The sequence below is a fragment of the Leucoraja erinacea genome, chromosome 14, assembly GCF_028641065.1.
Source record: "Leucoraja erinacea ecotype New England chromosome 14, Leri_hhj_1, whole genome shotgun sequence".
Classification (NCBI taxonomy): Eukaryota; Metazoa; Chordata; class Chondrichthyes; order Rajiformes; family Rajidae; genus Leucoraja; species Leucoraja erinaceus.
This window is the reverse complement of record NC_073390.1, coordinates 25,990,756-26,005,468: the sequence shown is the minus strand read 5'-3', so window position 1 is coordinate 26,005,468 and position 14,713 is coordinate 25,990,756. Positions and strand designations below refer to the sequence as shown.

The window sequence follows — 14,713 nt, the reverse complement described above, 5'->3', positions numbered from 1 at the left end:
GTCTTCGCAGGGGAGAGGAGTCTAAAACTAGAGAGCGCAGGTTTAAGATGAGAGATAAATGATTTAAATGAACCTGAGAGGTAATTTTCCACACAGTAGGTAAAGCATATATGGGACAAGTTGCCAGAGGAAGTGGTACAAGGAGATACATTTACATTTGGACAAAACGCGGCCAAATGGGAATCATGGGTACTTGGGTATATCTTGGCTGGCGTGGATGAGTTGGGCCGAAAGGCCTGATTCCACACTGTATATTTATGAGAATGAATGAAGCAATGTTCACAACTGGCCAAAACAGGCAAAAAGTAAGTGGTTCCCTTTGATGATGGGGAACTGAAGAGAGTGGCAATAGCAGGACTGGACAGCACGACTGGACAGGTGGGAGTAAAACCCAAACCCAAATCGAAATCAGCCTCACCATCACAACATCTACCAAGCCACAGCTGGCACCACTGGCCACTGTTACACAATTGGGGTTGTCACCATCTCTCTCCACTTCGAGAATCATTGGGTACACACTTACTCTATGTAGCGATTTTGCACTTTAACAGAATTAGTTTATTGTTGTGTGTTTCTTTTCTTTTAAGGGATTGACCACAGGAATGCAAGACCCCGTGACTATGCCAGACCTTCCAGGAAACCTCAGGAATATAGGGCGGATAAAAGTAAGGAAAATAAACAGTTTACCACCTTTTATGTGCAACTGGTTATTTTGTAATGTTTGGTTCAGAGATGAAGCTGTGCAGCATAGAAATTGTTTTTTAACCCAACATCCATAAAGACCATGATGCTTATTTACATTAACCCACTTGTCTTAATTTATCTTCATATCCTGCCACTCCTCTCCTATCCAAGTGTCTGTCCGGATAACCATCATCCTCTGGACTTGCCTCTCCAACCCCATCTCACCTTAAACTGCACCCTCTAATTTTACCCTCTCCCATTCTTGGAAATTGACTGTGCCTATCTACCCAATCTAAGCCTTTCGTAATTTTAAAAACATCGATAAGGTCACTCCTCAACCACCTACATTCCGGTAATAATTAACCCAGCCAATCCAAACTCTCCTTACAACCACAGCCCTCCATTCCAAGCAACATCTTGGTGACTCACTTCTGTACTCTCTCTAATGCTACATATCCATTCTATGGTGCAGCAATCAGACCTAGACACTGTTCTCCAAGTACAGCCAGTTTGCATATCATTCTGAAGTATGAGAATTGCCAGTAGCTCTGTTCCACTATATTGCCAGTTTTGTTCCACTACATTGCAGAATACAAGGAGCATGTTTTATGCCGGCAGCAGGCTCCAGTTTGGACTTGTAGGCTGAGTTGGCTGCCAGGACTTTATTCTTTTCTGTGAAGCTATTGTCCCCACTTCCCCCATTTTATTTCAGGTTCTGTACACAATGTTGTACAGGGGGCAACTTAATCTTATTAATTCCACTGCACTCTGAACTGTTATTTTCTAATTATTTTATAACAGTAAATAATTTCTGAGCCTTTGTGTTGCCGTTATTTCATACCTCTGTCTATCTTTTAGTTTCACCATCCATTTTGTTAATCTTCAAGCTGAATATGTTGACTAGATATTTTCCTTCACTCAGAACCCTCTCCCTACCTTACACGTATATGGTCTCATCTTCTGTCCACGTTATCTCTCTCACTGAGAACTTGGTTCCATGTATTGAATGAAACCTGCCTTAATTGTATAACTTCTTCCTTTCCTAGTTCTATTGCCAATGAAATGGAATGTCTCTTTCCCTTCCTAGACTTCCTGGCCTCACATTCACTTCCCTCATCTTTCATCAAGCAGACGGTAAAAGGGAACCGTTGCAGAGTAGATCCACCAGATGGGTCAAATATAGAAAAAAAGAGTTGCAGATAATGGCAGTATGCAAACCTCTCTAGACGATACTTCCCTGGAGAAATGCAGATATTGGAATGTCTCCTAGAGGATCCTAGTTGTATTTCCAACTTGAATAAGATCCTCCAACAGCGAGGCATCTAGGAGGAGTGGTAGCTTAGTCATAGTAACCACATAGATTGCCTTACTGGGGAAGCTGCTGTGCTGGCAGCCTAGATGGATGGAATCAACTGGCTGCAAAGTTTCCATTTGGTTACCAATTTGTTCATAGAGGTGATAGCCCTTCTGTGCTCCAGATCACAAACCTCACAGTGTTCCTGGCTTGACTGTTCACCACTAAACGTGGAGAAGGGTCATGAGAGCTATCAGTGGCATCCCAAATTTCTGGCGCTCAGCAGGGTGGAAAGAAAATATGAGAGTTAATGCCACACCAGAAGATATGGAGGTGAGGAAGCTCAGGATGATATATTGCACAATGTCTGAATTACAAAAATGTGTAATTTCAAGAATCCAAGTCCAAAAGTAGAGGTTCAAATTCTTACAGTCAAAATGTTGTACAGCACAGAGAGATAAGGGCCAAACACAGGCAGATGGGACAAGTGTAAAAAGGCATCTTGGTTGGAAAGTTGAGCCAAAGTGCCCAAGTTTCCATACCATAGACTATGACTAGACTGTTTCCACCTAAAAAACTCTTTAAAAAAAAACCATTACATAACATTGAGGGCCCACTGAGTCCTCATAGACCATCAACTACTAATTTACACCAATTTTATCACCAGTTTTATTTTATTCTCCCCACATTCTCATCGACACCCCTCCCCCTTTAGATTATCTAATTCCTTTACACACCAGGAGCAATTTACAGTGGCCAATTAATCTATCAACTGGTATATCTTTGTGATGAAGGAGGAAACTGGAGCTCCCAAAGGAAACCCATGCAGTCACAGGAAGAATGCGCAAACTCTACATGGACAGTGCCTGAGGTTAGAATCAAACCAGGTCTCTGGCTCTATCAGGCAGCAGCTCTACCAGTTGGGCAATAGTTATTTCAATCCTTCCATATGTTATGTGGCAACTGTTAAATGTGCTTCAGGTCCCACTACGTAGATGTGTTGGATGGCAAATTGCAGATGACCTAAATTACCAGAATATCCATGTCTCCACAATCATGTCCAAACCCAGAGACATTCAAAGTCATAAAATTATAGATTTGTACAGCACGTAAACAGGCCATTTGGCCCACCAACCTTTTTGCCCACCTACACAAATCATATTTGCCCGCATTAAAATTGTTTCCTTTTATGCCTTGCCCATTTAAAATGGCTTTTAAATGTAATATTTGTATCTGATTCCACCACCTCTTTTGGCAATAAATTACAGATATCAACCTTTTTTGTGTAAAAAGAAAATCCCTCAGCTCCCCTTTGATACAACCTTCTCTCATCTTAAATCAATGTAATTTTGGTTTAACCATTGACACCCCTACCAGGGAGAAAGATTCAATTTGACTCTCATTGACAGGTAAGATCTCCGCCTTCTACACTCCAGGGAAACAAGCTCTGCTTCTCCAATCTCTTCCTATAATTAAAGTTCTGTTGTCTAATTTCCATCCTGGTGACTCTCCTCTACACTCTGTCCAGTTCAAGCACACCCTTCCTACAGTATGGCGACCAGAACTGGACACAAGATCACAAGATTCCTGGTGCGATTCAACAGATGTTTTATAAAGTTGCAGCGTAACCTCTCAACTTCTATATGTTGTTCATTGACACTTTGTTCAAAAACGCTGCAGCTCACAAATGAATTTCTCAACATGGGGTGCAATATCAAACTTGCTCTGCTGAACTCAATTGAAAATCTGTGGCCCAGCTCAGTAAAGGAGGTCAAGGCATGAGGAAGGAAATCAATAAACTGTAAATATTGAACATATTATATCAAAACAGAAAATTCAAGAAAACTTTACCGATCGGGCAGCATAAGTGGAGAGAGAAACATTGATGTTGTCAGCTTTTATCAGAAGTGGGAAAGAGAGAAGAAACTGATTTCAGACGTAATGTTCAAAACTAGTGGGTAAAGGTTCAAGGCAATTCCTAAAGTGATATAGGTGAATGTAAATGAAATGTTTGAATTGTTATGGAAAGCTGCTCTCCCAGGGTCCTGAGCAAAGCTGACAGAGTAACAGAATAACAGAGACCTGGCTGCAATCAGAGCACTCATTTTAAAAAGAGGATTTAGTTGTTTCAGTGTATGATAAGTGACAGAGATCAAACTCGCTGAGTGATGAGCAGTTTTCTATCCTTGGAGTGCATTTAACCATGCTGGTTACATCAGCTCAGGGTAGTCGTGTGTATCTAGTGGGGCAGCAAGGAAGATTGGGATTGTGAACTGCCGTCATATTCTGTAGCCCTAATTTCTGTGACATTTAATGTGAGTGCCAAGTTGCATCTTTGAAACAGGGCCTCGAGTTCATTCCTGTACATCTGGGAGCTTCATTTAACATGTAATAGTTTAGTTTAATTAAGTTTATTATTGTCACGTAAACCACAGTACAGTGAAATGCTTTGGTTATGTGCTATCCTGTCAAAGAAAAGATTGCATGAATACAATCCCATACACAGTGCACAGGTGAAGGATAAAGGTACAACATAAGATAAAATATTGCAGTCTGAAAAAGTCCGACAAAAGATAGTTCAAAGGTATCCAATGAGGTAGAAGGGGGTTCAGGGCCACACTCATTGATGAAAGGACCGTACAATTGCCTAATAACAGCTGAGAAGAAACTGTCCCCGAATCAAACTTCTGTACTTCTTAACTGATGGGAGAGGGGAGCAGAAGGAGTGGTGCTTGATTATGCTGGTGGCCTTGCCAAGACAGCATGAAGTATAGATGGAGTCAATGGAAGGATGCTTGGTTTGTGTGTTGGTCTGGGCTCTCTGCAATCTCTTGTGGTCTTGGATGTAGCAATTCCCAAACCAGGCTGTGATACATCCCGATAAAATGCTTTCTACAGCACATCTATAGATGTTGGTGAGGGTTGTTGGGGACATGCCAAACTTCCTAACCCATCTAAGGACATAGAGGCATTTGTGTGCTTTCTTGGCCATAGCTTTGATGTGGTTGGTCCAGGACAAATTGCTGATGATATTTATTCCAAAGAATTTGAAGCTCATGACCATCTCCACTTCGGCAACATCAACATATATTGGGGTGTGTGTACTGTTTCATTCTTGAAGTCAATCATGATCTCCTTTGGCTTGGAGATATTGAGGGAAAGGTTGGTGTCTTGGTGAATCGGTGGGGGCGCTGCAAGACAGCTGCCCTGCCAGCAGCGTGTTAGTCATTTCTACTTTTTTGTTTTTTTTAGTATGTCCAAATGTGTAATGACTCTCAGTTAAGGAGGGGGGGGGGTGGGGTAAGGGGGTAAACTGCTTTCAGTTCTCTCCTCCATGGAGAGGCGACTTTTTCCATGTTGACTCCCTCGCGGCCTAACACCAAGGATTGGTGCGGTCCTTCCCATAGTCGGGCGCAGCATGGATTATTTACAATCGCTGGCCCGCGGCCTACAACATCTGAAGCCGCGGTCTGCAGAGCTTCTAGCCATGGACGTGGCATCCGGAGCCTGGGATCCTTCGCTGGCGATCCCTGGAGAAGAAGAGCTCCATCCCGACGGTTCGCGGCCCACAACATCTTGAAGCCGCAGACTGCGGAGCTTCTAGCTGCGGGCGCAGCGGGGACTTACTTACTTACCATCCGGAGCAGGATCCCTCGCTGGGAATCCCTGGAGAAAAGCGACCGCCGGCCTGCAGCCTACGTCATCTTGAAGCCGCAGCCTCCGGGAGGGAAGCACCGATTCGGGACTTACCTTTCAGATGAGAGTGCCTGTCATCTGGCCGCCCACAGCGGCGACTGTGGAGGTTATGGCCCCGACCACGGGGAAAAATGGAGGAGGACTGACTGTACTTTTGTGCCTTCCACCACAGTGAAGAATGCTGTGGTGGATGTTTGTGTTAATTTTTTATTGTGTATTGTGTGTTCTTTTTTTGATTGTACCACTGCTGGCAAATTCATTTCACTGCACTTTATCGTGTATGTGATGAATAAATCTGATTGATTGATTGATTGATTGATTGATTGATTGATTGATTGATTGATTGATTGACCAAGTTACAAGGTTGACAATCTCCTTTCTGTACTCTGTCTCATTATTCAATATCGGTGGTGTTGTCTGTGAGTTCATTGAGTTGGATTGGTATTTAGTTGCACAGTCGTGAGTGTATAAGCAGTATAGTAGGGGCTGAGAACGCGTTCTTGAGGGGCACCAGTGTTGAGTATTATCGTTGAGGATGATTTGTTATCTATCCTCACTGATTGTGGTCCTTTGCTCAGGAAGTCGAGGAAGCAGTTACTGTGGGAAGTGATGACTCCAAGTTCCATAAGTTTGGAGATGAGCTTGGTTGAGATAATGGTGTTAAAAGCAGAGCTATAGTCAATGAATAGGAGTCTGACATTGGTGTCCGACTTATCCAGGTATTCCAGGAGTGAGTGTCAGGCACTTCTGACAGTGTTGCACTCATGACAGGCAGGGTTTTCAGCTCAGGATTACGAATGTTGAACCCACAGTCTTGTGATAAGAGGAAAATAAATGTAATTAGTAAATTCTTGTTATACAGAAAGTATTGTTGAATTGAACAATAACTTTGAATAGAGAAGCAAGCAAATATGATAAGGGCTAAGAAGAAGTAATAGTGCAAAAGCCAATCGGCCATTCTGGCACCATGAGCTCATGTGGTATATGGTTTTATCATTTTACAAACCTCCGGTAAACTCTGTACCCCCCCGTTCTGGCACTTTGTGATCTCCACCTGAGCACTGTCACACTTTCGGCAACTGAATCCTGAGCACGAGAATTTTCTTTAAATGTACAAAACCTGTACCTCTCCATAGTACGTCATTGGTGAGACTGTACAAAGTATTGTGAGCAGTTCTGGGCACCTAGCTATAGGAATAATGTCATTAAATTGGAAAGGGTACAGAAAGATTTACAAGACTCTTACTGAGACTGGAGGGCTTGGGTTGCAAGGAGAGACTGGATAGCTGCACTCTTTTTCTTGGAGCATAGGAAGCTGAGGGATGATGTTATAGAGATTTATAAAATAATGAGAGGTGTAAATAAAATAAACGGTCAGTCTTTTTTCCTAGCATAGTGGAGTCTAATACTATAGGACAGGGGTGGGGAACCTGCGGCCTTAAGGTTCCACGCGGCCTTCTAGACCATTAATTGCGGCCTTTTGAATGAATCCAAATTTTGTCGAATAAATCCTTTTATTTTTTTTCATATGTTTTTGTTCATCTTTTATTATTTTTATTTTAATCTTAAAATGAACGTATTTAAAATACCAAAGAGTAAAAGAAGATTCAACAAAATAATCTTGTATCTAATTGAAGTTTCTTGGATGTGGCCTTATTAGATTTTATCTAATATCTAATATCTAATATAGATATTAATATAATAATAATTTATCTAATATCTAATATCTAATATAGATAACAATGCGGCCGTCCAACATGAAAAGGTTCCCCATCCCTGCTCTAGGACTTATGTTTAAAGTAAGAAGGTGAAGATTTAAAGGGGACAAGTGCATGCAATATTCTAAATACGGCCTAACCAAAGTTTTGTACAGTGGCAACATGACTGTTTTTATACTTAACACCCTGACTATAAAGGCAAGTATTATTTTCTTTACCACCTTATTTACCTGCAAAATACATCTTGCTGTGAACCTTCATACAGTCCCTTGAGATGATTTACTGAGTAAATAGGTTATTAAAGCAGCTTCATAATGGTGGCAGTTTTGCAAACTTTCAATTAGCCATGGTTTCATCCATAGTTTCCCAGATTATCCTTAATAAAATTAATCCAGAATTTATGAAAGGGATATGGGCACCAGTTTGACTTCCTAGGTGTCGTGTTTGTCTCATTTTCAACACCACTCAAAGAATAAAACTTTGAGCTGCTTTAAAATCTTTTGTGAGCAATTTACTAACCAAAATAAAACTGGTCAAGCTATCATCTGAGCAGTGCCCAATGCCAAACGTATGGCGCTTTCTTTTCAAGGTGGCTATCCTGTGCTGACTGGACGCCAAGGAAGACAAACATCAACTTCACTTTATTCCACCTCCTCAGGTAGGATTCCAAGCAAATCAATTGACAGAAGGGCTGGAAGCATTGCTTAGTGAAATGAGGCACCATGCCGCCAATAGTTTAATGTCCCAGCAAAAGAAGATGATCAAAGCAAAATATTCCTTGAATTTTTACAGTAGCAAGATCTGAACAGAGTCCCATCACACTACATATAAATAGTCCTGCTTCGGTGAATGGTTGGCACCGAGACCAAGGGACATGGTCTCAGAATAAGTGACCAGCCACTTGGGACTGAGATGAAGAGAAATGTCTTCACTCAGTCGGTGATGCATTCTCTACACTGAAACTCCGTGGAGGCTGAGTTCTTCAGTTCATTAAGAACTGAGATCCATAGATATTTGGATATTAAGGAATCAGGGAGTATGGGGATAGTGCAGAAAAATGGTGTTGAGCTACATCAGCCTTGGTCATTGAAAGCAAGTGACTTCAGGAACTTTAATGACCGCCTGCTCCTATTTCTTACATTATTTTGCAAATGTCTGATATTCTTTTATTCTTTTGCAAATGTTTCTGGGTCTTGGTAAAATTAAATCTGAATACTGTGCATATTTAATTACCTCAGGAAGGATACACACGTCAGAGGTTGCAGTACCATACTAGATTGGAAAAAGGAGGGAGAATAATAATCAAATGTACAAAATATATCTAATTAGTGGAATGTACTTTACAGGTAAAATATGTCACGTGATTAGAATGCAAGAAAGCAACCAGAGAGCAAGGGAAATACTCAGTAGGTCAGGCAAGGGAAATACTCAGTAGGTCAGGCAGTATCTGAGGAGAGAGAAACTGAGGTCATGTCTCAGCTCATTGATCTTTAATCAGGACTGAAAAAAATCAGAGTAAACCAGGTTTGGGAGGATAAAGGGGAGAAAGGGTGGGAGAGGAGAGAACAAATACAAGGTCCATGGCAGTGCAGAGGAGGTAGAAATGATAAACATGAATGGTGTACCTTGGAAGAGGGTGGTAACAGTACAAGTAGTGAAACAAAACGCCAGTCTAGAGAAATGGAAACAGAAGGAAATGCTCATTGTCTGAAATTGTTAACCCATCGTTGATTGTGGTGTGTAGACAAAAATGCTGGAGAAACTCTGCGGGTGAGGCAGCATCTATGGAGCGAAGGAAATAGGCAACGTTTTGGGTTGAAACCCTTCGTCAGACCTATAGATGTTGACTGTGGTGTGCCCAGTTGGAATACAGATGCTGTCCCTCGGGTATACTTTGGGATTTGTTGAAGCAGTGTTGAAGGCTACCCATTGAGAGGTCTGAGTGGGTGTGGAGTTGAAAATTAGAATGATTGGTGACTGAAAGTCAGCGTCACTCCATGCTTCTTCACCTCTCCTATTTGTTTTTTTTACAACCCATGAGATTTGTCACTCTTTGCTCGTCCATTTCCTCATTTCTAAATGTGGCCATTGATTCCTGCAATCCACGCTCAACCCAGTGCTTCCAACAATCAGTGCATGCATTTGAGTGGCAGTGCCACAAAAAAACATCAAACCTCAGGGTCACAAAACCATGGAAAAAAGAAGGCGCATTAGGCCATTTGTTCGAGTCAGTTGAAAAAAGTCTCTCCAGTTTTATCCCTGATTTTAACTTTTCAAATACACACCAAAGTACTGCTTCAGTGTGATGAAAATCTACCTCCACCACCCTTTCAGACAGTGAGTTCCAGACACCCACCATCTTCTGGGTGAAAACATTTATGTCATATCCCCACTAAAAACATCTACCTGTATCTTTAACTCTCTGCCTCACTAGATTTTGACACTCCAGCAAAGGAACAAAGATCCTTCCTCCTTATGCTAGCTGGATTCTTGAACATTTTTGATTCAGGAACCCATCAGTCCTTCAGGTGAAGCAGAAGTTCACATGCACTAGTCTTTTGTTGATCGTAATGTGTTCGCCTCTAAACTGGATAAGCCATTCACAGATTGGACAACGTAACAAAAGTGCTGGAGAAACTCAGCGGGTGATCAGTCTCAAGAAGGGTTTCGGCCCGAAACGTTGCCTATTTCCTTCGCTCCATAGATGCTGTTGCACCCGCTGAGTTTCTCCAGCATTTTTGTTTATGAAGCACATGTTCAAAGGTGACCTTGAACTGCTAGTGGAGTGCTGCTTTATTTTTCCATTGAACTCTCACTCTGACTTCTCTGTCTGTGGTCTCCTGCACTGTTACAATGTTACACTGTTACGCGGATGACACCCAGATCTACCTCGGCACCAAATCCCCCCACAACCCCCCCCTCCCATATCAACTCCTGTTTGTCAGCTATAAAAACCTGGATGCAACATAACCTCCTCAAACTCAACAGCGATAAAACAGAATTCCTTCTCTTAGGCTCCAAATCCACACTTAGCAAAATCAATAACCCCACTCTCACCATCGACGGCACCACTGTCTCCCCATCTCCCCAGGCCCGCAACCTTGGCGTGATCTTTGATTCCACCATCTCCCTTGAGCCTCACATCCGCCATGTCATTAAAACCTCCTTCTTTCACCTCCGCAACATCGCCAAAATCAGACCCTCTCTCACACCTCCCGCTGCTGAAAGACTCATCCATGCCTTCATCTCCTCCCGACTGGACTACTGTAACTCACTTCTCCTTGGCATCAGCTCCACCTACATCAACCGACTCCAACTGGTCCAGAACGCAGCCGCCCGACTCATCACCCGCACCAAATCCTGGCATCGCATCACCCCAGTCCTCAAACAACTTCACTGGCTTCCCATCTCCCACCGGATCACCTACAAAATCCTGGTCCTCACCTACAAAGCCCTCCACCATCTGGCCCCCCCCCATATCTCACTGATCTCCTCTCCCCCTACCCACCCTCACGGTCCCTCAGATCCACATCAGCCAGTCTCCTCTCCATCCACGTCCAACCTCCGCAGTTTTGGGGACAGAGCCTTTTCCAGGGCAGCTCCCAGGCTCTGGAACTCCCTACCCCAACTGATCCGCAATTCCGTGTCCCTCACCATCTTCCAGTCCCGCCTCAAGACCCATCTCTTCACCTCTGCCTATCCTTGGCCCCACGTCCCCCTCCCTTTTCATCTGTGCTTGAATTGCCTCATATTGTGTTTTGAATTGAATTCTGTCTTTATTTGTGTGCTAGTCATGTCTCTACTATTTATTTCATTCCCCTTAGATGTTTTTCCTCTACCTGCTAAATTTTTGTAAGGTGTCCTTGAGACTCTTGAAAGGCACCCATAAATAAAATTTATTATTATCATTATTATTACAATGAAGTGCAACTATAAAAGATGAGGAGCAACTCTGCCTTGTCACGTTGCAGCCCTCCTGTGGCAACACTCAGTCCCTGCAATGTCTGTAAATAGCACGTCACCCAAGTATTGAATCTTCTAAACTCTGAGCTGCTTGTTGGCATGGATTAGTGATGTGCTATTATGGAACCCTTCTGGTCAGCTTAGCAAAGTGTACTAAAACCAAACAAGAAGTCAAGCAGCATCTGTGGAAAGAGTCAACATTTCAGTGACCTTTCCTCAGTAATTGAGAAAAAGTGGAGTGTTTATAGTTTAATAGCAGAGCTGGAGCAGGAGTGAGATGTAAGAAAAAAGAAAATGCTAAGAAAGGTCAGATGTTAAGAAGTGTGTACTAACTGTTTGTGAGGCATATTAAACAAATAAGGTGAGAATGCGATGAAGCATGATGATGGGATACAATGAAGGAGCAGTCTATCTGAAGTTTGAAGATTTAATGTTCATTTCCAGAAGGTTGCAAAATGTTATTCCTTTATTGGACCTCATTATGCAGTGGAGGGTGTCAGATGGAAAGGTCAGAATTGGGGTAAAATGGAGAATTTAAATGGCATACAACTGCAAGCTCAGGGTCACCCCTGCAGACTGATCACAGGTTCTCCACAAAGCAGTCAGCCTATCTTTGCCTGTATTGCCCAATGAAGAGGAGACCACACTGTGCACACCGAGAACAATACATTGGATCGATCGGAAGTGTGAGTGAATCACTGCTTCATCCGGAAAGAAGGGTTCTGGGACAATGGGGAAGGAAGGGGTGAAAGGAATGCTGTGGCACTTCCTCTGATTGTGGATGAGGAACAGGGAGTGTTGGGACAGCCGACACGTGAGATTTGGTAGGATTCTCTTCCAGGATCCCTGATTGACCTTTCCTGCACCAACCTTTATAATAGTGCGTTCCACACCATATCACTCTGCATAGTAATGTTTTCGCCATCTGTTGCCTGTTATATTCAGTCTGTCTCACTTGATCCTAGAAACATCTGACAATGGCACTAACTATTTCTATTTACCCCATATGCATCCCACTTAATCAAGCTGGGTTCATATAGGATATATAGAAAGCTGTTCTGCTTCAATCAGATATGGCAATACCGTTCTGTGGCATTTGCATTGGTTTTCCCAGGAAAACCATTACTATGCAGGAGGTTTCCCATAGAAAACATTACTCTGCAGGATGCTGCATGAAGTTGTTAAGAGGTATGAGGGGAAGCGGGACAATCAAATAAGCCAAAAGACCTTTAAGTGAAGTCATTTACTTGAGTTGAATCTGATACCTGTAGAGCTACACTTTGTTGTTAGAACAATGGGTTGGGGTTGAAATTCCTCTCAGGCAGTTGCTCCACCTTGGCACAGTGCGGATAACTAAAACTGTCTTTCTAGGACCATACTTGAATAGAAACAGGTTTTGGTTTGCAGAATCTCTTTATTTGTACTGATGATTAAAACTTTTTGCAGAAGCGTCTGATAGTGATGACGAGAGCAACACGGAAACATCAGGTAATTAAGTTTTGTGCTGGACTCGCTGGACATATAGCCATGTGCCTGGTTTGCTACATGCCAGGCATGCCATGTTTACACTTAATAGTCCAGATTTCATAATGGAAAAAGCTCAATTAAAACATAAGAAATAAAAACTGGTTGAAGATGTAGGCTATCCCTTGCGTGGACAGCTCCTGATATTCATTTAGGTCCTGCCACCTCTGGAACCTAACATATCCCAGTGCAGAAGAGGTTCACCAGGATGCTGCCTGGATCAAAGGGTAATAGTTCTAAGAAGAATCAAATCCAAATATGCTTCAATTCTTGTCAACTGTCATTTTCTTCAATTAACTAACAGAAGGCAGGTAAAAGTTTTGAGAATAAAGTCTGTAGCTTAATAAAGATGTTTAAATTAATTATTTAAAGTTATTATCAACATCTGAAGACAGCTTCTCTCCGATGTATTCAAAATGTTCGGCTCATATGCTGATGCTATCATGGCTCATGAAATATAAACAGAAAATGTGAAAAAAATACTCAGCAGGTCATGCTGCATTTGTGGGGAGAGAGAAATGGGTAATCTTTCAGGCTGATCACTCTTTATTGCAACTGAAAAAGGGAGGACAAGTTTGTTTTAAGTTGTGGAGGAAGAAGATTGGGGAAGATCTGGATAGGACAAAGAGAGTTTCCGTGATAAGATGAGGTCAAGATTGCCAAGGGGGTGGGTTGGAGGGGTCCACCAGTCAAATGGGCTTAATGGGGACAGTTAATGGGTGATATTAGGAAGTGTAATGTGCCTTCCTTTTTCGTGTTTCATGTTCCTTTGTTCATCTCAGTATTTTCTGCTTTTATTTTAAGATTTCCTCAATCTATTTTTGGTTTTCATTTGGTTTGTGGTGGTTGAAGTAAGATGCTGAGCTGATAGCCTTAGTTGTTTAAGTGTGATATTCTGTGCTAGGTGCTGTGCATTATAAGAAATGTGAAGTGGAAAATGGTCCATGTTTCTCACATCTCACCGTGAACCTGTACTGTCTGGTGCACTGTTGTACAGGGGTTGCAGGTTGGCAGAACCATTGTCTCTGCAACAGAGCAGATACTGTCTCTGTTGAAGTCCTGAAACCCGGTGCTGAAGAAGTTAAGTTACAAATCCATAACCTTGTCATCCACATCTGGGAAGAGATGAATACTCCAGATGTACTACAGTCATAGCCACTTTCATGACATGGGCAAGGTCCAACAGTGGTATCTATAGGGAGGATATCCCTGCTGCCTGCCAGGGAAAGCCATCACCAGAGACCTCTAATGCAGAATGCAGAAGAGCTACTCTCTCTATTGTAATGCTGATGTGTCCATTGAGAAGCAGAGTGGACATTACCTTCACATGCAACAGTTCTGAGAAAAATACACAGAACCACATGACCACGTGGTTTTTTCAATCTAAAGCCTTTGACTCCATCAGTCAGGAGCAATTGTAGAGCAACCCCTTAAAATTCAGTGACCTCTTTCTCCTCTCATCTTAATCCTGTGCTCTCTAGTGCTTTATTCCCCTACCTGGAAAAAAGACTCGCCAAATAGAACCCCTCGGATACCAAAGCGGTCATCTATGTGTAGAACCTCAAAAGATGTGCAAGGTCCTCAATCAGTATCTCTCCCCTGTTTCTACCTATAACATTACAGATTGAATCGAGCGTGAATGATGTTGGTTGAATCGGCTGCGTTTTTCCTGTCGTTTGGGAATATGTTTAGGCTAACAATGTCAACAGGATGAGCTGCCTCAACATGAAATGTTCATGCTGTTTTCATGACTTTGAACTGTTCTTGGTCCACAAAACTCAACCTCATAATTCTGCCCTGTCCTGTCTTGGGGATGTTAAAGGAATCCAAATAT

The 14,713-nt window shown here is 42.4% G+C and overlaps 1 protein-coding gene across 5 annotated transcripts in view; it reads left to right on the top strand.

The window, feature by feature from the left end:
* ky (kyphoscoliosis peptidase) overlaps window positions 1–14,713 on the top strand; it is a 152,228-nt gene that overhangs the window by 50,206 nt on the left and 87,309 nt on the right. For 4 of the 5 annotated variants that reach the window (XM_055645897.1, XM_055645901.1, XM_055645899.1 and 1 more), the window contains 3 exons: window positions 588–665; window positions 7,982–8,050; window positions 12,802–12,843. In XM_055645897.1, the coding sequence (XP_055501872.1) occupies window positions 588–665; window positions 7,982–8,050; window positions 12,802–12,843 (189 nt within the window). The remainder of the gene's footprint in view (window positions 1–587; window positions 666–7,981; window positions 8,051–12,801; window positions 12,844–14,713) is intronic. The other variant, XM_055645900.1, reaches the window with a different exon arrangement.